We start from the raw sequence: 26,132 nt of genomic DNA, 5'->3' as shown, positions 1-26,132 counted from the left end.
CACTCCGCAGTTTAGACTCACAGTATAATCTTCCTTAGGAAGGACTGTCACCTTCATGATACCCCATGCATCTGTCAAGACGGCCCCTGAGAACCACAGCCTGAAACCAAGCAGGATTTCCTGATTTTAAGACCCATCTCAGACCCAGATGGGCAGAGTCTTGTCTTACTGGCTAACTGATTTGAACTTGGGAAAGCAGCTGGATAACATGGTGTGAAAGGAAACTTCACAAGTCACATGTGTGGCGGGGGTGGACATTATGGGAGGTGTCACCTAGTTAAGGCTAACAGGAAATGGGAGTTGACCTGAGCTAGTCCTGAGCAGCTCAGAAGACTATTCCAAGGTTTCTAGAGTAAAAACTTGGACACGATGTTCAGGATGGTCTTAAGAAGAAGCAAAAACAGTCACTTCGAGGCATTTACAAAAAGGTATCTGTGACTCCCAGGAGCTTCTACTTTGGTAGGACATGAACAGGCTTTAAATAGATACAAGAGTATCTTAGATTTAGCACATATAAAATGCACATTCATGAAATAAATCCATACTGAGGGATATGGGGGGAGGGGTGGGCTTCTGCAAACAAAGGGGTTTTTATTTTTGTCCAAGTGTTTCAGGGCATAAAGGACAAGTACATGTTTAGGGAAGAGAAGAGGAAGCTCTAACATGCCAGGAAAGAAAATACTTGTCTGAATTTTATGGATTCCAGTAGTAGATGTGCGTGGGGGGCCCTACCAGGGGAAACTCACAACCCAGCAAAGCTATAGAGATTTACATAGTTCAAGAGTTTCTCTTTCTTTGCCCACATTTTTCTTGGTTTTTAAGCCACCCTGTATGTATTCCCTTGGAGTATATTTTATTGTTGACTATTAACAGCTCAATGACACAGTGTATTGATAAAGCAGAATAATAGTGACTTCTGAGATAAGTGTGAGGTCACTGCTTACAACAGGTCTGTGTAGTTTTTTTTTTTTTTTTTTTTTTTTTTTAATTTTTTTTTATTTTTTATAAACATATATTTTTTATATACATATATTTTTATCCCCAGGTCTGTGAATCACCAGGTTTACACACTTCACAGCACTCACCAAATCACATACCCTCCCCAATGTCCATAATCCCACCCCCTTCTCCCCAACCCCCTCCCCCCGGCAACCCTCAGTTTGTTTTGTGAGATTAAGAGTCACTTATGGTTTGTCTCCCTCCCAATCCCATCTTGTTTCATTTATTCTTCTACCCACTTAAGCCTCCATGTTGCATCACCACTTCCTCATATCAGGGAGATCATATGATAGTTGTCTTTCTCTGCTTGACTTATTTCGCTAAGCATGATACGCTCTAGTTCCATCCATGTTGTTGCAAATGGCAAGATTTCATTTCTTTTGATGGCTGCATAGTATTCCATTGTGTATATATACCACATCTTCTTGATCCATTCATCTGTTGATGGACATCTAGGTTCTTTCCATAGTTTGGCTATTGTGGACATTGCTGCTATAAACATTCGGGTGCATGTGTCCCTTTGGATCACTACATTTGTATCTTTAGGGTAAATACCCAATAGTGCAATTGCTGGGTCATAGGGCAGTTCTATTTTCAACATTTTGAGGAACCTCCATGCTGTTTTCCAGAGTGGCTGCACCAGCTTGCATTCCCACCAACAGTGTAGGAGGGTTCCCCTTTCTCCGCATCCTCGCCAGCATCTGTCATTTCCTGACTTGTTGATTTTAGCCATTCTGACTGGTGTGAGGTGATATCTCATTGTGGTTTTGATTTGTATTTCCCTGATGCCAAGTGATATGGAGCACTTTTTCATGTGTCTGTTGGCCATCTGGATGTCTTCTTTGCAGAAATGTCTGTTCATGTCTTCTGCCCATTTCTTGATTGGATTATTTGTTCTTTGGGTGTTGAGTTTGCTAAGTTCTTTATAGATTCTGGACACTAGTCCTTTATCTGATATGTCGTTTGCAAATATCTTCTCCCATTCTGTCAGTTGTCTTTTGATTTTGTTAACTGTTTCCTTTGCTGTGCAAAAGCTTTTGATCTTGATGAAATCCCAGTAGTTCATTTTTTCCCTTGCTTCCCTTGCCTTTTGCGTTGTTCCTAGGAAGATGTTGCTGCGGCAGAGGTCGAAGAGGTTGCTGCCCGTGTTCTCCTCAAGGATTTTGATGGATTCCTTTCGTACATTGAGGTCCTTCATCCATTTTGAGTCTATTTTTGTGTGTGGTGTAAGGAAATGGTCCAATTTCATTTTTCTGCATGTGGCTGTCCAATTTTCCCAGCACCATTTATTGAAAAGGCTGTCTTTTTTCCATTGGACATTCTTTCCTGCTTTGTCGAAGATTAGTTGACCATAGAGTTGAGGGTCTATTTCTGGGCTCTCTATTCTGTTCCATTGATCTATGTGTCTGTTTTTGTGCCAGTACCATGCTGTCTTGATGATGACAGCTTTGTAATAGAGCTTGAAGTCCGGAATTGTGATGCCACCAACGTTGGCTTTCTTTTTCAATATCCCTTTGGCTATTCGAGGTCTTTTCTGGTTCCATATAAATTTTAGAATTATTTGTTCCATTTCTTTGAAAAAGATGGATGGTACTTTGATAGGAATTGCATTAAATGTGTAGATTGCTTTAGGTAGCATAGACATTTTCACAATATTTATTCTTCCAATCCAGGAGCATGGAACATTTTTCCATTTCTTTGTGTCTTCCTCAATTTCTTTCATGAGTACTTTATAGTTTTCTGAGTATAGATTCTGTGTCTCTTTGGTTAGGTTTATTCCTAGGTATCTTATGGTTTTGGATGCAATTGTAAATGGGATTGACTCCTTAATATCTCTTTCTTCTGTCTTGCTGTTGGTGTAGAGAAATGCAACTGATTTCTGTGCATTGATTTTATATCCTGACACTTTACTGAATTCCTGTATAAGTTCTAGCAGTTTTGGAGTGGAGTCTTTTGGGTTTTCCACATATAGTATCATATCATCTGCGAAGAGTGATAATTTGACTTCTTCTTTGCCGATTTGGATGCCTTTAATTTCCTTTTGTTGTCTGATTGCTGAGGCTAGGACCTCTAGTACGATGTTGAATAGCAGTGGTGATAATGGACATCCCTGCCGTGTTCCTGACCTTAGCGGAAAAGCTTTCAGTTTTTCTCCATTGAGAATGATATTTGCGGTGGGTTTTTCATAGATGGCTTTGATGATATTGAGGTATGTGCCCTCTATCCCTACACTTTGAAGAGTTTTGATCAGGAAGGGATGTTGTACTTTGTCAAATGCTTTTTCAGCATCTATTGAGAGTATCATATGGTTCTTGTTCTTACTTTTATTGATGTGTTGTATCACATTGACTGATTTGCGGATGTTGAACCAACCTTGCAGCCCTGGAATAAATCCCACTTGGTCGTGGTGAATAATCTTTTTAATGTACTGTTGAATCCGATTGGCTAGTATTTTGTTGAGTATTTTCGCATCTGTGTTCATCAAGGATATCGGTCTATAGCTCTCTTTTTTGGTGGGATCCTTGTCTGGTTTTGGGATCAAGGTGATGCTGGCCTCATAAAATGAGTTTGGAAGTTTTCCTTCCATTTCTATTTTTTGGAACAGTTTCAGGAGAATAGGAATTAGTTCTTCTTTAAATGTTTGGTAGAATTCCCCCGGGAAGCCGTCTGGCCCTGGGCTTTTGTTTGTTTGGAGATTTTTAATGACTGTTTCAATCTCCTTACTGGTTATGGGTCTGTTCAGGCTTTCTATTTCTTCATGGTTCAGTTGTGGTAGTTTATATGTTTCTAGGAATGCATCCATTTCTTCCAGATTGTCAAATTTATTGCCGTAGAGTTGCTCATAGTATGTTCTTATAATAGTTTGTATTTCCTTGGTGTTAGTTGTGATCTCTCCTCTTTCATTCATGATTTTATTTATTTGGGTCCTTTCTCTTTTCTTTTTGATAAGTCGGGCCAGGGGTTTATCAATTTTATTAATTCTTTCAAAGAACCAGCTCCTAGTTTCGTTGATTTGTTCTATTGTTTTTTTGGTTTCTATTTCATTGATTTCTGCTCTGATCTTTATGATTTCTCTTCTCCTGCTGGGCTTAGGGTTTCTTTCTTGTTCCTTCTCCAGCTCCTTTAGGTGTAGGGTTAGGTTGTGTACCTGAGACCTTTCTTGTTTCTTGAGAAAGGCTTGTACCGCTATATATTTTCCTCTCAGGACTGCCTTTGTTGTGTCCCACAGATTTTGAACCGTTGTATTTTCATTATCATTTGTTTCCATGATTTTTTTCAATTCTTCTTTAATTTCCCGGTTGACCCATTCATTCTTTAGAAGGATACTGTTTAGTCTCCATGTATTTGGGTTCTTTCCAAACTTCCTTTTGTGGTTGAGTTCTAGCTTTAGAGCATTGTGGTCTGAAAATATGCAGGGAATGATCCCAATCTTTTGATACCGGTTGAGTCCTGATTTAGGACCGAGGATGTGATCTATTCTGGAGAATGTACCATGTGCACTAGAGAAGAATGTGTATTCTGTTGCTTTGGGATGAAATATTCTGAATATATCTGTGATGTCCATCTGGTCCAGTGTGTCATTTAAGGCCTTTATTTCCTTGCTGATCTTTTGCTTGGATGACCTGTCCATTTCAGTGAGGGGAATATTAAAGTCCCCTACTATTATTGTATTGTTGTTTATGTGTTTCTTTGATTTTGTTATTAATTGGTTTATATAGTTGGCTGCTCCCACGTTGGGGGCATAGATATTTAAAATTGTTAAATCTTCTTGTTGGACAGACCCTTTGAGTATGATATAGTGTCCTTCCTCATCTCTTATTACAGTCTTTGGCTTAAAATCTAATTGATCTGATATAAGGATTGCCACTCCTGCTTTCTTCTGATGTCCATTAGCATGGTAAATTCTTTTCCACCCCCTCACTTTAAATCTGGAGGTCTGTGTAGTTTTGTGGAAGTTAAACGTCATCTTTTGCTAAGGGCTACAGACCCACATTTTTACTTATTAACCATCTTTTCAGGTTTGTCTTCATGTTACTTTTATTCTTCTTTTAGACAGAATGGGAGGCCACATGGGGATTCAGACTTACCGAGCCTATCTTTCATCATGCTGAAAATAAGGTTTGCAAGTTACCTTCTAGATGGTCCTTCCTTAGTTTTTGTTTGCAGCTAATAAACCAAATGAAGCCATTTCAGTGCTGAGAAGCTCGCTTTCACCTAACAAGCTATCATTTGTCATTTATAATGGACAGGACCCAAGATATAAAGCATTTGGCTTATTTTCTTTTTTTTTCTTCCTTTACCTTGGGTGTAGATCCAGACAGTTAATGAGCAATAATTTCAGATTCTTAGGTGTTAGCCATCTCCTAAAAAGAACCAGAGAAAGAAATATTTGATAATACTCATTAAAATGGGTTGAGCTGAAAGTGTTCACTTTTTTTTTTTTTTGCTTTTATTTCATTATTTAACTCAGGACTGCAGGTATGTGGTAGAGAAAGGAAAACTAAACAAACAATTAACCTTCCAGTTCTAGAAGGTTCAGATGAATGGACTTCCTCAAATTCATGCTGGGCTGGTGAAAATAGGATGTTGTTACCAATCTCACTAGGAGATGATGATTCACTCAACTCATGGTGTATGGATGAGAATTTTTTTGCAAAGAGATGTATGGTGAAGATGTGGGTAGGGAGTACAGGAACTGTAAGAGAAAGTGCAAAAACTGGGGCCTAGCAGTCTCGGACCGCTTATTTCCCTAAACCAAAAGGAAGAGAGAAGGGAGTGGCCACTTCACTAGAATAAAAAAAAATCTGTAATGAAGGCATTCTTTAGATGATCACAGACCTTTTGTGGCAGGAAACATGCCCTCAAGACGGCCTCAAGGGGAGGGACATGGAGGAATGTGAACACCCTGACTTTGCAGTCCATCTGCCCCTGCAGAGGCTTCCCAGATGCCAGACGGAGAAAGGAGCCCCTTCCTGTGTTCTCTAGAGAAGGTAGAAGGGTAGACAAGGGTGGGGTGGGTCAGGAGAGGCACAGGGATCTATAACACAGGTCACAATGGCATCTTTTTGTTAGTTGAACCTGTGCCTCAGGGGATAGAATATTTGGGAATCCTTTTGTAAAGAAAGTCTAACAACTTGAGAACAGCACTGAAGTCCAAAAAACGTTAGCCATGGGTGGGAGAGGATGTGGCCAACCAGTGATTTAGACCACTTTGAGGAAAAAAGAGTTTTGTTACATTTCCTTCCTAGCAGGTTGGGGGGAATAATCTGCTCCAGACATGGTATTCTGACATTTGCTGAACCACTAAATAAATGAATCAGAATTCCACACAACAGATGACAGCAAGGTCAGGCAGAGAGATCAGTAATTTTAGAATATTGTCTATAGCTCAGGATGGTTTTGGTGACAGTGATATCAGATGCTGTTAGGAGTCGAAAAATGAATTCCATAGATTCCTCTCCTCCTAATCTTAAATACTACAAGGCATCAGTTCTGCCCAGGCAGTTTAGAGGAACCCTAAATCAGATGGGATGTTGATTTTTATAATTACAGATGTTTTAATGGGTAACTTTCTTGGAGGTTTTGTTGTTTCATATTGTTTTGCTTGATTGAAACTTTTTGATGCTAAGAAATATTATATTATCGGGTCACCTGGGTGGCTCAGTGGATTAAGCCGCTTCCTTCTGCTCAGGTCATGATCTCAGTGTCCTGGAATAGAGCCCCGCATCGGGCTCTTTGCTCAGCAGGGAGCCTGCTTCTCTCTCTGCCTGACTCTCTGCCTACTTGTGATCTCTCTCTCTCTGTCAAATAAATAAATAAAATCTTTAAAAAAAAAAAAAGAAGTATTATCTTATATTATCATACTATATTTGTATTATAGTATCTTTAATGACGGTTTTGTGTTTAAGATTCTGGGTGTGACGTTTGAGGTTGAGGTCCTTTTACTGGGATGAACAAACGGTGAGAATTTAGAAAATAAACTGGAAGCAAGTACTTACAGAAAAAATCTTTGGCAGTAAACTGATTTTCACAAATATATTGGAAAGATCTGTTATGAGAAGAAACATATGTATGTGTTTTTAAAATGTGTTTTAGGGCACCTGGGTGGCTCAGTGGGTTAAGCCGCTGCCTTCGGCTCGGGTCATGATCTCAGGGTCCTGGGATCGAGTCCCGCATCGGGCTCTCTGCTCGGCGGGGAGCCTACTTCCCTCTCTCTCTCTCTCTGCCTGCCTCTCTGTCTACTTGTGATCTCTCTCTGTCAAATGAATGGATGAAATCTTAAAAAAAAAAAAAGAAAGAAATATTTAGAAAAAAAAATAAAATGTGTTTTATTTTACTTAAAAATGATAACATAATTTTTATGTGAAAATTTTACTTTAAATTTTAGTACATAATAAATAACTTGTAACTTGCAAAGATCTTAGTTGGAAACTTATATTTTGACTTTTCTGAGTTACGTATTTATCTATTAGTGGTTTTGATACAAATTTTTGTAAATTCTCTTTGTTTCTCCATAAAACTAAATAATCAGATAGTTTAATCTGAACAGATGTATGAAGCATCACAGAATCAATATAGGCCACCTTCTTCTTACACTAGACTTGTTATTTACAGAAACAGTGGGTTTTGCTATTAACTAAATTTATCTTCATTTCTCTATGGCATGAAGTGTGAATCTGTGTGGTCCTAAGTTTTGGCTCTGTCTGCTTAGCTAATTTTTTTTTAATTGATGTCAGTCATGAATACAGGCAAAGAAGTCATCCATGAAAGTATTTTTCCCCCTTTCTTATTGGAACAGTTATCCTGTGAAGATTATTATGTTGCAACAATAGATAGATAGACATCCTGTTTATAGATTAATAAATGGGTCTTCTACCAAGTTGCCAATTTTATGGGTATTCTCTATATTAACTCTCTAACAAATGATGATGGAGTGTACATATTCACATTCATCAAGATGACATAAATCTGAAATGATTGGACAAAATGTTTCTCAGAAAGAATGTGCCAATAAATATTCTTAATCTTCACCAATCTTGCTCCCATTACAAATAATATATAGATATTACGTTATGAGCAATGAGTATCCTGCCTTGAAAGCAATTATCTGTTAAGCTGGGAAAGCAGTTTTGTAACCAAAATATTTGTTAACAGTCAATTCTAATAGCTGATTTCTTGAGTGAGAATTATATGCCTTTTTTTCTTTTTAAGCCTTTTGATGCTTCCTGGTGAACAGGTTAAAAACAAAATCTCCTTGCTCATTTTTATTTTTTCTCTTTTAGTTTCAGATAGCTCTGTGGCCAAATTATACATCATAAAAGTTTTTGCAAGAGCTATTTTGAACACATGACACTCAAAAAGAACCTTACATTGCCATTCTAGGTGTCTAAGTGCTTTTTGTAATCTTAATAATGGTTCTGATTCTGAGTTCAAGAGGATGTGGGAAATGTCTCTGCAAAGGATAAAAAACACATCTGTGCTGTTCCCTCAAATATCTGTATTCTCCAGTCCTTTTACGTCCTTGTCTCCTGTGCCTGCTTATAATGCCAACCAATATTTCCATCTTTAGATTTTTTTTTCCCTTTTTCGGTTTCCTGTTGATAGCTGACTTAACCCCAGCTGCAGGGTTTACTAGCAAGTAAGGAACCATTTGTATTGATGAGGATCCTTGGACTGGCCTTGGCATTCATGGTTGGTGTTCTTGATTACAAAAGCCTTCGAGTTTTGCAGACACTCACGTATAAAAATCATCCAAATCGTGACATGATTGGTGTCTTTGGGGAGAAGGACCTTAGGTCTCTGTGCCATTCAGATACTCAATACACCACCTCCTGAACTCACTGGAGATCAAATTGCCATCCCTTTGACTTTGTAGAAAATGACTAAAATAGGATGTTGCAACTTCGAACACAGATTGTTTGCTAAAGCTTTCATAAGCTAGAATCCATACTGTTTGATCAGAGAACTTTTTTCATAAAACATAACATAGGCCTAGAGCATCCCAGAACACACACTGGCAAGCTTTCACTTTTTAACAGGCGCTCATTTGGGGAGAGAGTATGGCTTTATAATTTCTATGGTGAGGTTTCATTGTGTTTTTTTTAACCTGTTAAAATAACCAGGACACCTGGGTGGCTCAGGCGGTTAAGCATCTGACTTTTGATTTTGACTCAGGTCATGATCTCAGGGTTGTGAGATGGAGCCCCACATCAGGCTCCGTGCTTGGTGTGGAGCTTGCTTGAGATTCTCTCTCCCTCTCCCTCTGCTCCCCCCCCATAAATAAAAAATTAAATTGCCAGTTTTCATTATGGAAGGTGGCTTTGGCCTATCTAGTGCTGAAAGTTGATAATCATTTGGGGGGGGTTATACACTCAAACATACATAATTAATGAAATTATAGTGATTATGCTGGATGTGAATTAGGTTTCCTTACTGTCTAATATTTTCTTTGTAAAGGAATGGCAATGTTAACACTAAACCTTTTAGTTCTGATTATCAGAATTTGTGTTATATGACCCCAAGATTAAAGAGACAAACATACAACATCACTATCCAATTTGACTCTTTCCTCCACTGCCATGGCAGGCATTGTTTATAGCTGGTAAATGCCTCCCACTGAACTAGGTCATGGCCCTAACCTTGTTCTCAACACAGTACCCCAAATAGCCCGACAGAGTTACTGTACCTTCCAATGACCATTCCATTACCTAATACTTAAAATCTGTATCGATAATTGTTTCAAATGATGTAACTCTCCACTAGAATTTTACTGATCCTTATTAGAAATATTTAATATTTCTGTATTCTAACAATAATAACAGGGGCAAAGGGATAAATTTCAGCATGACAGAAACGAGCAAGAAGGCTTATCAGTCTGCAGGGAAGGGTTTGCAGAGACATCTCTTTCAGGACAGACTGAGGTTTTGAGGGCCAGGATCCACTCTTACGCCATGACCATCACTTTATAATCCCATCTATGTAGGAACTGCAAACCACAGGCTCTGTACTCTTTTATCAGTAAACAGGAAACTTTGGGTGGTACAGAACTAAAACCCTCTTGGTCCACAAAACTCTAAAACATATCTTACCTCTAATCCATTTTAATAGGGCACTGAGATTTGAAATCAAGAAATAGTGGGCACCAGAATATAGGACTCAGAAAATGTACCCTTGAAATATAGAATAGAAGCAAAGTAAAGCTAGGGCTTTTGACTAATCATGGAAGTCATTGGTTATAGAGAGACAGCTAGAGGGAGGAGAAAGATCATGGGCTCTCAAGTCAAGCTGGCTTGGTCCAATTCATGGCTCCATTGCTTACCAGCTCCGTGCCCTTGAACAAGTTATTTGAAGCTCTGTGAGCCTCAGCTCACTTCCTAGGGGAAGTTTAGTACATAATTACTAGCACCTAGGAAAACTAACATGCAATGCATGTTATTCCTCCGTACCATTTTACTTATTTTAATGAGGAGAAGATTGCAGGATATAACTAAAGAGGGAATTCAGGAAGAAGAGCGTAGATCAAGAACAAATTAGACGCATTTCTCTCCATTCATTCTGGCTGTTCTTAGAGGCCACACCTAATGGAAACATGGCTCTCCATCCAAATATTTTTCACCCACACGTGCTATTTCCATGTTACCAGTTTTGGAATAACTAATTGCAAAGTTGGAATAAAATGGGTTTATCCGATTGATTAATTAAAAATGCCAAAATGTTTGATGTGAAGGGTGATGTTTAAGATACTGCCTTTTGATTCTGAGATGATTCAGGCTGGATTGTGTGAACTCACTAAGAAATGAAAGAAATTAAGAAGGCAGAGTAAGAGAGAGAGTTCTTCAAGAAATACTTTTGTTCTCATATCATTCCTAGCAATTTGGAGGGTCATTGCTTAAACCCAGCGAACCTAGTGCTTGAAGTCATACGAAAGAAAATAATTTCAAATTTTAAGAACAAACTAAAAGTAGAAAAGCAAGGAAAGCAGCTCATCCCCATTGAACTGAGCTGTCGGCTTATTTGTAAGTTTACAACAAAACCCAAGATTGAATTCCTCACCTGAGTCACTTCCTTATTGACTGAATCCATTTAGACTCCCCTCTCATTTAGCAGAGTATTTTTATTAAAGCCAGGCATACAAACATCAATTATCTAAGCTGCATCTAATTTCCTTCACCATTTATTTTCCTTCCTTGGCTGCCAATGGATTAGAAGGCATGATTAGAATTCAGTAGGAAAAGAAAAACAACAAAAAAGAGAAAAGCAGTTTAACAAAAACAGATGCTTAACCAAGAACAACAACATTCAGAATTAAAATAATGTGATTAAAAAAATGTTCTTATCTCGCCTAATCTAAACATGCTTGCTTGGTTTTTCTCAGCATTGCCTACTGTAATGGGACCAAGTTAGCATGCTGAATTAGAACAAGCAGAGGCCAAACCCAATAGCTGCACTGACTGTGCTTAATGTATATACTACAATGTGTTTTAAAAGCAGCACTGTACTTAACCATTTACAATAACAGTTATAGAATGGCTTGCTTATTGGTGAAGTTTTTTTTATTTGCTTCCAGCCAACATTAGGGAGAGAAAAAAAATAAAGAAAAGGCATTCAAGACATCTTATGAACTTGAGCAAGCTACAGAATTTGTTTCAGAGAAATGATATTATAGTTGGAGGACACATTCATTCAATCAGCCACTACTACAATGGTGGCAAGAACATGGTGTGGCAAAGGAAGAGAACTTAAAATATGAAAAGTTCTATGGAGCGATTTCAAATGATGCAAAGGCGATGGAGTGGTGGTTACAGTGAACTTGAGGTTAACCATGAATCAAATCATGTCTATGCCAGGACATGGCAAACTATGGGCTTATGGGCCAAATCTGGCCCACCTGTTCTTGTAAATAAAGTTTTACATCATTGGTACGTTGCCCACCTGTTCTTGTAAATAAAGTTTTATTGCAACACAGTCACCCTCATTCATTTACATAGTGTCTGTGACAGCTTTCATGCCATAATGAGAGAGTTGGGTAGTTGGGACACAGCCTGGTCCACAAAGCCTAGAATATTTACCAACAATGCCTTAAGAGAATGTTTGCCAGGCCCTGTATGTGTAGTATTTATCAGTAGCACCCCTAAAATTGCCAACCTATTATGGTGTGGTGAAATGGACGTTGGTTTGAACTGTAACTTCTTAACAGGTAGGAGACCCTAAACTCTGTGAGCCTCCATTAGTTCATAAAATGGAGGCCATTAAACCCATCTTATAAACTAAATGTAATATACTGGGGATGCTGAATGAATGATAATTCCCTTCCCATCATCCCTGAAGGCTGAGCCTTTTTGAAACCAGAGGCTTCTCAAACTCCTTCTCCTGGTGTCTATTCTGTGATGCCTCTGTGTCATTTGGCCCTAGCCAGGGTGGTCCATCTCATTTCCCATGACTCCACTTCTCAAGCTCTAGGTACGTGAGACTCTGGGTTTATTCCGTTTCTCAAATCCACCATGTTATTTTCCTCCCCTCTACCTTTGCCTATGATATCCTCTTGTCTGGAGGTACTTACTCTTCATCACTCTCTTAATTTCCATAGTCTATTCCTGACTGTCCTTCAGATTTAAGGTTCAAGTCTGCCTATAAGAGGCCCTCCCTGACTACTGCGTGTAACATGGGTGCTGTCCTGTGATCTCAGAGTACCCTCCATTTCCCTCCCCCTGATAACTCTTATTATAGCTTGCAATTTTAGATACAAATATAGAACATTTTAATCTCTTTTTTTCTTCAAATATATTTTGTCATATTAGCTACTGGCTATACTCAATAGTTAGAAGAGTGCCCAGCAAAGAGTAGGCCCTCAAAACTTTATTTTGAATAAATGACTCACTTTTCATTGAGCAATCTGGCAATATTTGCATCTCATTAAAAGTTCAGGATAGGATGCCGGGGTGGCTCAGTCGGCTAAGCTAGTCTGCCTTCGGCTCAGGTCATGATCCCAGGGTCCTGGGATCAAGTTCTGCATCGGGCTCTCCGCTCAGCAGGGAGTCTGCTTCCCCCTCTGCCTGCTGCTCCCCTGCTTGTGCACACGCTCTCTCTCTGTCAAATAGATAAAATCTTAAAAAAAAAAAAAAAGTAGAAGAAAACTGAATTTTTGATCCTGATGATATGCTGGCTGCATCATTGGTCCGTGGTTGTCTGTGTCTCTCTGAACTTGCCCTTCCTCATCTGTGAATGGGGTAGGCGGTCCCCCCTCCTCCCATGCTGGCAGCGGAGTCAGCTGAGACGATGAATGGGGAAAACAGCACGGAGCATATTGTAGGTCGTCGGTCGGTTTGCTGGCTCTGAAAGACATCTGACCGTAGATGAGGCAGTAGCCCCAGTGATTCTCCAGGTTTTCAGTACCTTCAGGGTCCTTACCTGTAAAGCGGGAAAAATAATCATGCCTACCTCATATACTACTCATTTGCTAAACATGTTAATACATGTAGAATAATTAGAACCCTGTCTACCATCTGCTAAATGCCTGGCAAGCATTAGCTGTTGTTGTTTATAACTGTTACTACTCTTGATTTCTTATGGACACTTTGCCCTCAAAGTACACATTCAAACAGCATTTTATAAATAGGTGCAGAGAACTCCCAGTTCCCATGGAACTCCTACTCTTACCGTACACACATACGCAATGTGTTATCCTTTACTACTATCTGTCTTTGAGGCCAAATCCTAAAGGAGAGTTTGGTCATAGGGCTTATCTAAAAGTATCCAAAAATATTAGTGTCTGTGTGACTGTAATCTGTCTGGGGTTCCTAATGTACATCAAATACTCAAGATGATGTTGCCAAAAAGGGTTTTAGTAGTGATTCCGTTGGCTGGTTTGTTTATTCAGGGTCGAAAAGAGCTTGATAAATACCGAAGGTGATAGCTTTTCTTCTTTTGAAGTTCATTCTTTACTTTTAATTGTGGACTAAAATCTGAAACCAGAGTATATTTTGCAAAGCCAAACACAGAGAGAGAGACATTTGAAAAACCTGCATTTGGCTTGTCAGATCACTTGCACAGCTGCCAACGGCCACCGCAGACCTCGCCGCGGGAGTCGCCGTCAGGCGGCTGGGGACCTGGGCGGTATTTCTGGCCCCGGATCTGCCTTACTGGATGATCTTTAACTTTTCTGGAACTGTAAATAGCAACCCTTGTCATTCTCATCTGAGAATTAGGAAAAGCCTGTTCGTAAAAGCTCTTAGGAATCTTCCGGGAAAGTCTCTTGGTACCTAAATAGACCTAACCACTGACTTTTTTGTTTTGTTTTGTTTTCCCCAATGTTCTCTTTGCCACGAAAACAAAACAAAACAAAAAGACTACTCGGAGTTGCTGTTGGTATTGTCACGGAACAGCAGTTAGTGATTGTAATAATGAGTGCACACGTGAGGCACACATCGAAAATTGGACATGGTTTATAAATGCTAAATAATAATAATGATGTCACAAGGCTTTCATTTTCAAACCGTCTTAATTTCATTCTCAGTTTGAGATTGTAGATTACAGTCGTTAATTATAGAAATTGGCCCAGAGTGAAACCTTAAATCAGATTTCCGCTAAAGTGCATGACTGCAGCAAATTACTTTATAGTGGAAGAGAATGGCATCGTCTCGGGTGGAGTGGGGTCTTCCCTCCACCCCGGGTGGTGATTTTCCTCTCCGTGCTCTGTGGCACAGCAGGTGTTCTAAGCAATCCCCTTTTCCTGAGCTAAGCAGCCCGTGAGTACTGCTGTCTCGGTATTCTCGTAGAAGTCCTAACTGCATTGTTAGTATTGGTTCCACAGTCTCCTTTCTTCCACACTGCGTTCCCTCTCTCTCCCTTTTGCATTCTCAGCCTCTCCCTCTCTTTCTCTCTCTTCCCCTTCCTCTCTCCCTCCTGCCTCCCTCTCTTACACTCTCACATGGACTGTATCTCTTAGCTCACATTTGCTCATGTGCTCCTTCTTTCCCTCTGTCCCTCCTTGCCTCTCCCATGACCGCCTTCTCAGCCCCCTCCAAAGGCAGTTACTTTCAACACCTGCCTTCACCCAGCTCTGAAAAGGGAAGGACTAAGCAAAAAGAGCCAAGTTCTCATCCCTGGCCTTTAGCAGCTGCGAGTCTATAACCCGTACAATCTTGGGCTACTTCCCTATTTAGCCTGTAGTCCCGAGCAAAGTTGGGTAACTGATCTTGGCCTTCATCCTGGCTGCTCTTGGCTACCTGACGTCCTGTTCTTTCTCTTTCTTTGTGGACCAGAACATCACCTCTCTGATGGTAGCAGTCTGGATCGCTGACCCCACCCTGGTCTTCGTTGTATGAGGCATCTGCAGATCTTGGATTGTAATCACCAGTTTACTGGTCTGACTCTCAAACTAGTCTTTGAGTTCTTTGAGGACGATGGTGGTATCTTATTCATCTCCATATCCTAAGCCCTTCACTCTGTACCCAGTACAAGGAGGATGGTCATTAAACATCTACTGAAATTAATTTAATCCATCCACTCTTGAAACTACTGTTTAGTAGATGAGTGTGCTCTGCTGTGGATTATGCTAGCTGTCCCCACAAGGTTCTGCCATGGAGGAGCACAAAGGTAACCTCCACAAGGGAGTTACACACTGGGGATGGGGGTGCAGGGTGACCTCTGAATTCATCCTTAAAGAATGTACAGTTTGAAACGTGGCAGACCTGTCCAGGTGGCCGTGTATACCTCACTGGAAAAGCCTTGTCCTCGTGCACAAACCTGAGTGAGCCTCAGCAGTTCCCAAGTTTCTCTCTGGGACCCCGTGGAGTCATTATTGCCTTTGAGTGTTTTTTATTCCATTGTTTTGGCAACTGCCTCTCCATCCCACAGCTATTTGGAAACTACTGCTGCACCAAGCCTCATTGCTAACAACATTTAATAGCTGTCATTAGAAAGCAAGCTTCTGCTTACCAGTCAGCCTGCTGTGAATGGTAATGGGAGGTTTCTGTTGGGGAGTGGCCCCCATCTCTAATTGGTTTGAAAAATATCGCTCATTTACTTTATTCTTAAGACATTGCCTTTTATTGAGCGTCACTAAGCATGTGCCTCCATTCTGTTCTAATTCAACATAGCTGTAGAGTACTGAGAGGCGTTTTCTTATTTCTTACCTGTTGTCTAGGTAACTTGTCCACTCTTGTTGTTGCTTGTTGAAATAAATGTATGTATAAATATCCGTTAATTTCTTTACAGGCAATGTACTAAACATTTTATATGTATTATCTCATTTAAGCCTTTCAACAACCTTGTAGACTAGGTACTGTTAATCACGCCTTTTAGATAAGGAAGCCATGTTCAGGAGAGGTGGTATGAAGTACCTGGGTGTGAAGCCCAGGATTCCAGTGGTAGTATCTGGCATGAATGGATGACTTTGAGCCTCACCACTGCAACATGTTCTCTGTGTGACCTTGGAGCTTTATCAGCTACAGAGGGCTAACCTCCACTGGACTTACTGAATAGGGTTCAGGCAAGAATCAATATTTAAACTAAGTGTTCACATCGGGTACTTTCTGAAACAGTTAAATGGGGAACACATGGAAGGCATTCTTTTCTTGCATTTTTTTTTTTTAAGATTTATTTAATTGTGAGAGAGAGTGGGGGAAGGAACTGAGGGAGAGAATCTGCAGAGTCCCCATGGAGCACGAAGCCCTATGCAGGGCTCAGTCTCATGACCCTGAGGTCATAACCTGAGCTGAGACAGCCAAAAATTGGATGCTGAACCGGCTGAACCACCGAGAGGTCCCTCCTCATATCTCTCCTGTTTGTGTAGTTAATTTAGCATATTGAAGTAACAGGATTTAAACTGGCGTGCTGCACACACATATATGCTTTTGTGTACCCTAATTTAATTGTGATGCCATCGCTGGAATTTTGATGCCTCCAGCTTGATGAATAACCATTTTCTATGGATGTTATCAATTAATCTAGGTAATGAATTCTCTTCATTATCTTGTTCTTCATGTTAATTATACAGGATTTTCTTATACCTATTTATCAAGTCAGGATGAGTCTTTTCTTTTTTTTTGGTCCACATGACTTTGAATATGAAATATGTACAAACAGGTTAACATGATGGGTTTAAATTTACATTTCTGAAAAATTCCAGTCACTGGCTTAACTTTCTTCAGATCCTTACTTGTGGTATGAGCTTGTATCTCATTCTTTTGGGGCTCATTTTTTTTTAATCAAAATGTTGTTATCTTAGATAATTAAACTATTTCTGGTTTTTGAGAATATACCTCTTGCATATCAAAGAGGTATTAAGGAAGCATGGAAAAGCTTAAATCTTTACCTACTAAAACGAAACAGCAAGTAATCACTAACTTCCTACTTTTGAAATATTCCCTAAGGTATGATGACAAATAAAAATTTAATAAAGCATGGGAGAGGGAAAGAAATAAGTTCATAAAATTTTAAATGACACTACTCATAAAGGAACAGTTTTAGACAACAATATAAGAAAAAGCAGTGTAATAAATGAGTGTTGATTGATTCCATGTTGAGTTCAGAGAATTGAGTGATGGGAGAATATGAATTAATATGGTCATGATATATATTGCTATTTACTCATTCAGTACTAAGTTTTAACTTTTTTAACCTTTTTTGGGCCTTTTGTCCTACATTTTATATTCTGTGGTTAGAAACAATAACAACAACAACAAGTCTTATTCTAATTGTCTCTATTGCTCAGGCAGTTAATTTTGAGAATGTCAGCCAACAGCATTTTGATGGGCACCTTCCTATTTTTGACTTCAGGTGGAAGCCATCCTTGTTAATATTTTTGGTGGAATCGTCAACTGTGCCATCATTGCCAATGGGATCACCAAAGCCTGCCGGGAGCTGGAACTCAAGGTGCCCCTGGTGGTCCGGCTGGAAGGTGAGTCATGGTAGACTTCCCCAGTGCCCAAGATCAGGTGCCAGTGGGTTTTGCAGTATAGACTTCCTAAGACAACATATAGAATCACTGGGTTAAATAAGGTGAAACAGATGCTCTACAGAAATACTTCTCTGAGTCTCTAACAAGCTAGTAAAGACGGCTTCTCTCCAAGAATGGCATAGGTTGGGGTGCCTGGGTGGCTCAGTGGGTTAAAGCCTCTGCCTTCAGCTTGGGTCATGATCCCAAGGTCCTGGGATCGAGCCCCGCATCAGGCTCTCTGCTCAGCAGGGAGCCTGCTTCCCTTCCTCCCTCTCTGCCTGTCTCTTTGCCTACTTGCGATCTCTGTCAAATAAATAAATAAAATCTTTAAAAAAAAAAAAGAATGGCATAGGTTATGATTCTCCATATTTTCCACACTCATTCCAGGGTGGGGTTTTGAATTATGAATCACTTCATAAAATTAGTGCTTTGAAACACTCTGAGAAATGCTACCCCAAGATTTATTCATCATGGAAGAGCAATGGTTGTTGAACGTTTTGGTCTTAGGGCTCCTTTACGTGTTAAAATTGAGGATCCTAAAGGGCTAAGGTTAATTTTGGGTTACAACTGTTGGTATTAATTGATTACATAATTAATTAAATTGTAGAAAAAATAAATTAATTTGGTAATGAGTATAACTACTTGGAATTTTTTAAATACTTTTTCAACAATAATTTTATATTGTATACTTTATATACAAATATATTATGCTGCATATTTCATGAAAAATATCATAAAAATTTTAGTGAGAATAGCAGCACTGTTTTATATTTTTACAAATCCCTTTATTTACTATCTAGCTTAATATTTGCTTCTGCATTATATCTGTTGCAATATGTTATTTTGGCTGAAGTATGTGAGGAAAATATGGCCTCACAGAGGTCATTTGAAAAAGGGAGGGGTTTTTAATCACCATTTCATGTAATTGTGAGTTTTCTTTCTTCATTGGTACTACACTAAAGTTAGTAAGTAGTAGTTTCTTTTTAAAGATTAGTATATAAATCTGAAACTATTTCAGAGGATTTTTCATACTCTTATATTAAAATCCATTGATCTGGGGCACCTGGGTGGCTCAATTGGTTAGGAGTCAGCCTTTGATTCAGGTCAGGATCCTAGTGTTCTGGGATCGAGCCCTGAGTCGGGGCTCCCTGCTCAGAGGGGAATCTGCTTGTGTTCTTACTTTCTCTCTGACAGACAAATAAATAAAATCTGTTGATCTGTCCTAAACATTAAGCGGATCTTCGACATGTATGGTTTGCAGTACCATGCAAATGGAAAATAACGGAATTATGCAGATCATCCAAAGATTGGCGCATTTCAACATACAATATAAAAAAGTTCACATTTGTTCATATCACACCATTCTCATCAGCAAAACGTCTAAATATTGGGATGCTGTCAAGGTGGTAGATGCAACTTTTCCAGAAATCTGATTTTCACTTTAAATAAAGTATAGATTTTATCATCAGCCACACATCGGTTAGCTGTTTTCCTCGAAGTGACAGCCTGGCTTCACTCATTTTGGAGAAAATGGGTACCACATTCCTAAGTCAGGATAACCACAGTGTGTCTGTCATTCTTCCAAGAAAATATAATGTTCCATAGAGAAGTGGGTGGTGTAACTTGCTACTCAGACAGTTGCACAAATGCATGTTTTAGAACAACCATAACAGTTCAGGATACAGCAGACTTGTTTTATGTGTACATGCCCCACGGTCACTCAGAGTATTCAAAAGACCTATGCTCAGGTGAGATTTAATAAAATTAATATTCCTTTACTGTCCATCAAGGACATTCTTACCTGCAAGTGGCAACTTCATATTGCAAGTGCATGGTGGTAAAAATACAGTGGCCATTCCTACAGCTCAGTGCCATGCCTTTGAGTCCATGGTAACATGCCAGTCATTTTACCCACCCTTCATCAGTGCAAGTGCCAACAGAGTGTTGTTGTTATTATCATAAAAACAGTTTTTGCGTCAGGGACTTCCCCCAGGATTCCGTGGACCACGCTTTGAAAACTACTGTAGCGGAGAAGCAAAAACAGGCCCTCCAGTGTGAGAACCTGTGCAAAAGGCTGTCCACCTGCTCAGCAAGTTCAGATTACAGTGACTAAGCAGCCCCAGGAGAATTCTGCGGTGCTGTTCTTGGGACAATACAGAGGCTCTTCCCCAACCTCTGTATTGGTGCCATAATTCCCTAGAGACCTTCTTCCCCTCAAGATCAAGTCCAGGGACATTTTGACCCTGCTCTTTGTATCCCTGTCCTTTGAGGTCAAGGTCCCAGAGCAGCTCCAGTCTGTTTTGTTTTCTGTTTGCCTCTTTCTGTTTCTTCTTCCTCTCACTCTCTGCCATTCTCCTTTTCTCCCTGAGACTTGCCGCCTCACAGATGTAGGTCTGCACCATATGGACTTGAAAGAAATATGGTCACAAAGGAAATGGAAGTAGCTGAAGCACCCGTTGGCAAAGTTTAATATGGACATTAAAACATATGAATGAATTAAACCTCCTTAAAAATGTAAATGTGACATAATTGATCACTATAAAAATAATTTCAATAAAAGGAAAGGTTACTGGCAAAGCTGCATTGAAAAAACTGATCAAGAAGTTAGTGGCGTCATCAGAGTATGTATAATTCACTGTGGATGTCACAGTGTTTTCAGGGTCCAAGTGACCAGTAACCCTCAGGTTCTAAAAGTCAGTGCTGATTGTGTTCTTCAAAGGGAGCAAGTCTCTTGAAGCAGATTAGACTCGCGTCTGTTGCTTAGAAATGAGTGTATACTTCGGTGGGCTCCTTCTTTCTTGTGATCCCTTGTATGCTTGAATGGTTCAGCAGAGGCCCATAATCATTTATTGTGAGTGCATTCATAGAAATCAAAGTTACTCCACTTTACTTTTCTACTTCACTATTTTTTTCTTAACAAAGAGCATTTCTTTTATTTTCTCACTGCACTTAGTGTTCCAGAAGTATTAAATTACCCCTCTCCTATATCTGTATTTTGTGTTTCTGGATAATACACATGCTGCACTAAGCAAAATACCATATCTGATATTTTTTCCTCTAATAATCTCTGTTGCCTGCCGCAGAGGTCTATCTTGCTGTCTTAGAGCTACTAGGAAGAAACTTTGCAATTTCCCAATTTCTTAGACAATCAGATTTGTATCTTTTTTTTTTAAGATTTTATTTATTTATTTGGCAGACAGAAATCATAAGTAGGCAGAGAGGCAGGCAGAGAGAGAGGAGGAAGCAGGCTCCCCACCGAGCAGAGAGCCCGATGCAGGGCTCAATCCCAGGACACTGGGATCATGACTCAAGCCGAAGGCAGAGGCTTTAACACACTGAGCCACCCAGGTGCCCCAGATTTGTATCTTTTAAGTTAATGCACTTCCAAAATAGATGCTTGTGGTTTTTTAAAATCATTAATTAACATAATAAATACTGTTTGGGTCACTGAGCTTTAGATATTAAGTAGGATGTGTAGAAATAGAAACAGCCATGTTAGTTATTAGATAAATGGGGAAATACAACAAAAAGAAAAAAAAATGAACAATACAAGATAATAGATACAAAATGTTAATGGGTGTTGGCCCTAATAGACTGCTTTTGTCTTAGTAGCGATGACCACTGGGGCATCCCAGAGAGCCACCAGCATGTTTGCAAATATCAATACCTTGCAGTGTCCACCATGCAGTGTACCATGGAGAATTGCATGTGATGATTTGAGATGAACTCAAAAAGAATACTGTCCCCCCAAATTTCTGAGTCTAAAAATATGCTTGGTGACCTCGTTGTCCCTCCTCTCCTCCCTTGGAATGACCCCTATCCCGTTAGGAACATCGAGGACCTTTTATCAAGATACCAAAAGCAGGGGGGCTTTCAACATTTCTGGAGTCCTACTGGTTTTCATTTCTTCCTCTTGTGTGAAAAATGTGTCTCACACTCAACATGGTTTGTATCAAGGTCACTAATCTCCATATGTGATTTCTGGGAAACCAACAGCCCACACCAAATCAGACCTTTCCCCATGTTGTGTTGGTACAAGAGAAAAGCAAAGAATTCTGCTTTAATTCTGCTCTTGACACTAATCAGAAATAACAAAATGAAGAAAATCCATGATGGTATTACCCCTGAAGGCCCTGTAAAAGGAACTAAATAAAAACCAAGCCAGTGCTCTTTATGTTAAGGGAGTGGAGACTTCTGTAAAATGTGTCCCTTAAGCTGAGTGCCTGTGTAGCTCAGCCCACTTTCTTTGGCATAGTCTCCTTTTTAAGCTTATTCAACATTGACTACTATAATTATAGTACATTTAGAGATGTGAGTTAGCAGAGAGATATTATAAAAGGAGAGTTTCCAAGATGAGCATGGAAATAAGTAAGATTTGAATCATTGGAAAGGAAAGGAGAGGGAATTTGGTAAAGAATCAGAAGCAAGGCATGAGATCTGTTCCATACTTGACAGTTGGTACTGGGACCATAAAAGTGGTATAACCTGAAACCTAGGACCTGGGTAGATCAGAAGCCTGTGCCGGAGAGAGTAATGGCTTTGCAACAACATAGTATGACTAAAACAAACTGAGGGTTTTGGAGGGGAGAGGGGTAGGGGGTTGGTAAGCCTGGTGGTGGGTATTATGGAGGGTACATATTACATGGAGCACTGGGTGTGGTATATAAACAATGAATTTGGAACACTGAAAAAAAAATTAAATTAAAAAAAAAAACAAAAACAAAAACAGGGGCACCTGGGTGGTTCAGTGGGTTAAAGCCTCTGCCTTTGGCTCAGGACATGATCCCAGGGTCCTGGGATCGAGCCCCACATCGGGCTCTCTGCTCAGCTCAGCGGGGAGCCTGCTTCCCCCTCTCTCTTTCTGTCTCTCTGCCCGCCTCTCTGCCCACTTGGGATCTCTGTCAAATACACTAAAAAAAAAAAATCTTCAAAAACAAAAACAAAGTTGAAATCATGTCCGTAGTCAGAGTTTACATTAGCTGGAAACTAGAAACCCGGACAGGTTTGCCATGTAGAATTAGAAGTCAAGTAGACAGTAGCAGAGATAGGAAAGGAAATGAGAGAGAAAAAGAGGGACATTTGGGTTTTAAATCTAATGACCATGAGAATGCAGGATGGCACGGTTGATGGACTGCGGCAAGTCAGAAGTGGGGACTCGCTAGAGAGAATGCGGAAGTATTACGTTGTGGTCTAGTCATCCTTAGTTGAGATAAGCCTGTAATGTCAGATGGGACACATGTGGAGGTACCGAGGGAGGAATCTGGGGAGTGATCCAAGGAGAAACGTGATAGAAAAATGGGTAGGTCGACCCACTTTGAAGTTCCTCCGTAAACCACACTCAGATCTTGCTGTCTTAGAAATTGTTCTCCTGCAGTACAGCTTAGTTAAAGGAGAAACCAACCCAAACCAAAAATGTCCTGTCACAGGAAGTCTTGTTCTCAGCGCTTCCAGTGGGGAACAGTTGCTAACTACTGGGACCTTTGGAGGAATTTCTCTGTACTCCGTATAGATTTTCCATTAGCTTTCTCTGGGTTGGAACACAAATTCTCCTCCCACAAATGTCTGTGCATGCAGCTACACTTTACCCAACCTTAGTGCATGACATGGATCCTTTTTTCTGAACAAACAACTTGTCGGTGAAGAGTCAGGAACATTCTGGACAATTCTAGTGGTAGTTGCTATTTAACCTGATTTAACACTGATATTTTCTGCTTTAACTGATGAATTTTTCAATTATATTTATTCATACTCATATTAAAATTGGTTCACATCCCCAGAATGTGCACTGTCATCCAGGTAAGAAAAGGGAAAAGGTACCCATCACCCCAGCCTCTGTGACAAAGCTCAGTGACACATAAAAACTAAGTGTGGCAGACAAATTCTACATGGGGTCTGAATTACAATAATAAATAAGTGTTATTGCTAACATTTGTTAACTTGCTAAGTTTCAGACACTCTGACACATGGCTATATAGTCTAAACAAATGACAGATTTTTAATGACCAAGATAACAGGCATTTCAGAAACCAATAACAGGTTTTGTTAGTAGCATCTACTTCCTATAAATAAAGAAGCTAGTTTTTTCTTGCTTGCAAAATGGCCATTTGGAAGATCTAAGATCTTGCCATAATTCTCATTAATCTGTGACCCGTATTTTCGAGACTCTGTTGCTACACACAGTGTATTAGAAATGTTTTGATGAAATAAGTTTTAATTAATCAAATGAGACTTGATTTAGTGGGATTTTGCGGACAAATCTTTGTTCTCAGCTGTATAAGTACAACTTGTTTTACCAGTGGGTAAGGAAGAGCTTACTCTCCTCTTTGAAAATGGTAATTTTATAATTACATGTATTTACTTGCCTTATCACAACAGAACTCACCAGCTGAGACACAGGACTATTTGTATATAAAAGATTCCTAGGTAAATTGAGCAGTTGTCTTTTGGGGGGGAGCAGGTTTAGGTTTTGTACACAGTTGTTTCTAGCATGAATAAAGAACAAATAATCTGAGACATTTTTTTACCCCTCTTTAACTTGTATATATACTTGGCAAAAAAGTTACCTGGATGGTTAATGTAGCCCAACCCATGACAAGTTTGAAAAATGTACAGACATTTATTAACACCTTCGTGTACTCAGCGTGCAAAGCTGTTTTAGCCAAAGCTTTAGGTTTTGTATGGGCAGTTTTGCGGTTCTAGATCAGGGCCTCCCAATACCTTTAGAGAACTTTTCCAAAAACAATTTCATTTTTCCTTATTGTCCCATTTAAATCTGCAGCAAACTTTTTTTTTTTTTTTTTTTAAGATTCCGTTCATGTATTTGACAGAGAGGGAAGCACAAGCAGGCAGAGCTGCAGGCAATGGGAGAGAGAGAAGGAGACTCCCCACTGAACAGGGAGCCTGATGTGGGACTCGATCCCAGGACCCTGGGATCATGACCTGAACCGAAGGTGGACGCTTTACCGACCGAGCCACCCAGGCACCCCTGCAGCAAACTTCTATATCTCAAATAAGTCTGAAAAGAAATTTGCTTTTCTCTCAGGTGTTCCTTATGATTCCAAGTTAAGCCATAAACAATAATGAGCCTAGATGATATGTAGATTGGATTCTTTTTTTCTTAGCCAAGTCTTTCCAGTTTGGTTCTTCCATACAGTACCAAATGGTTTGTTTCAGCAACATAAACATTTTGCTTCTCTTTTGACAAATAATCTTTCAAAACAAGAGTCCCTTGTGGGTCCCTTCCTTATCCTTGTCAGTCTCTCTAAATGTGTCCTTAACTCTCTTTACAGTTGTTGAGAACATAAACATCTCTCAGTCAGAAACTTTGTATCCTGTTTATTTTACTTTCTGGAACAATGGACTAGCACCTTGTGGGCAGGTGTGGACAGGTCCTTACTGTTGATCTCTGCTATACTGACGAGTTGGAGCCCCATTCAGAGCAAAGCACATCAAGTTTCTTTCTTAGCACAGATACAGTAAAGTTGCTACATGATGCTTTGGTCTGCCTAAGGGAAAAGAAACCTCCAAGATTAAAGTGTTCAGGGAGTGTTCAGTTGTGTCTCCACACACTTGGTGGCATCCATTCTGCAAGTCTTCGGTGACTATGAGGGTGTGAGACCAAGAGGAGGGCGCCATTATTCCTCTAACTCCTGTCAGACTGCTGTGGCTGACTAGCTGGAGAAAGTTTTTGTTCAGGGTTTGCTGCTTCCCCTCAGAGTCAGCAGAGAACAAGGGTCCGCTGGCTGAGTGGGGGCATGATCCCAGGCGGAGTGAGTGTGGATGCCCAGCAGCGCCCAGGGGTTAGCTCTCTGTCCCTGGCCTCTTTGCACATTTCCCAACAGCTGCTCAGCACCGAGTTTTTTTCTTCTCTTCCTTGCTCAATCCCTCTTCTCTTTTAAGGCAAGGTACACCTGTTCTCCCCCCTCGGCTCCCAGCCTGCCCGAAACGCCTTTCCCTGCTCTTGACTCCCCCTTTCGTTCTGTGGTTGGTCTGTGGGATGTGGCTCCAAGAGGGACCATATCTTCTTGGCCAGTGTGCGTCTCTTTTCCTCTTTGTGTTTGATCCTCATTCCCCTCTCTGTCCCCAATTTCTGCACACTCTTCCTCCCCTTGCTTTCTCTACATCTCCTTCCTCCTTCTCTGTGCCCCATGGATACACCATTTCTGAGACTGATTTCTTCCTGTGGATGTCTGTC

General features: G+C 40.0%; 1 protein-coding gene across 1 annotated transcript in view; it reads left to right on the top strand.

Annotated features, from left to right (window-relative positions):
* Positions 1-26,132, top strand: part of SUCLG2 (succinate-CoA ligase GDP-forming subunit beta) — a 270,208-nt gene that overhangs the window by 230,557 nt on the left and 13,519 nt on the right. The window contains exon 10 of the mRNA XM_059161462.1: positions 17,779-17,899. Coding sequence (XP_059017445.1) covers positions 17,779-17,899 — 121 coding nt within the window. The remainder of the gene's footprint in view (positions 1-17,778; positions 17,900-26,132) is intronic.

Source organism: Mustela lutreola, chromosome 2 (genome assembly GCF_030435805.1).
Source record: "Mustela lutreola isolate mMusLut2 chromosome 2, mMusLut2.pri, whole genome shotgun sequence".
NCBI lineage: Eukaryota > Metazoa > Chordata > Mammalia > Carnivora > Mustelidae > Mustela > Mustela lutreola.
This window is presented reverse-complemented; position numbering and strand designations above follow the sequence as displayed.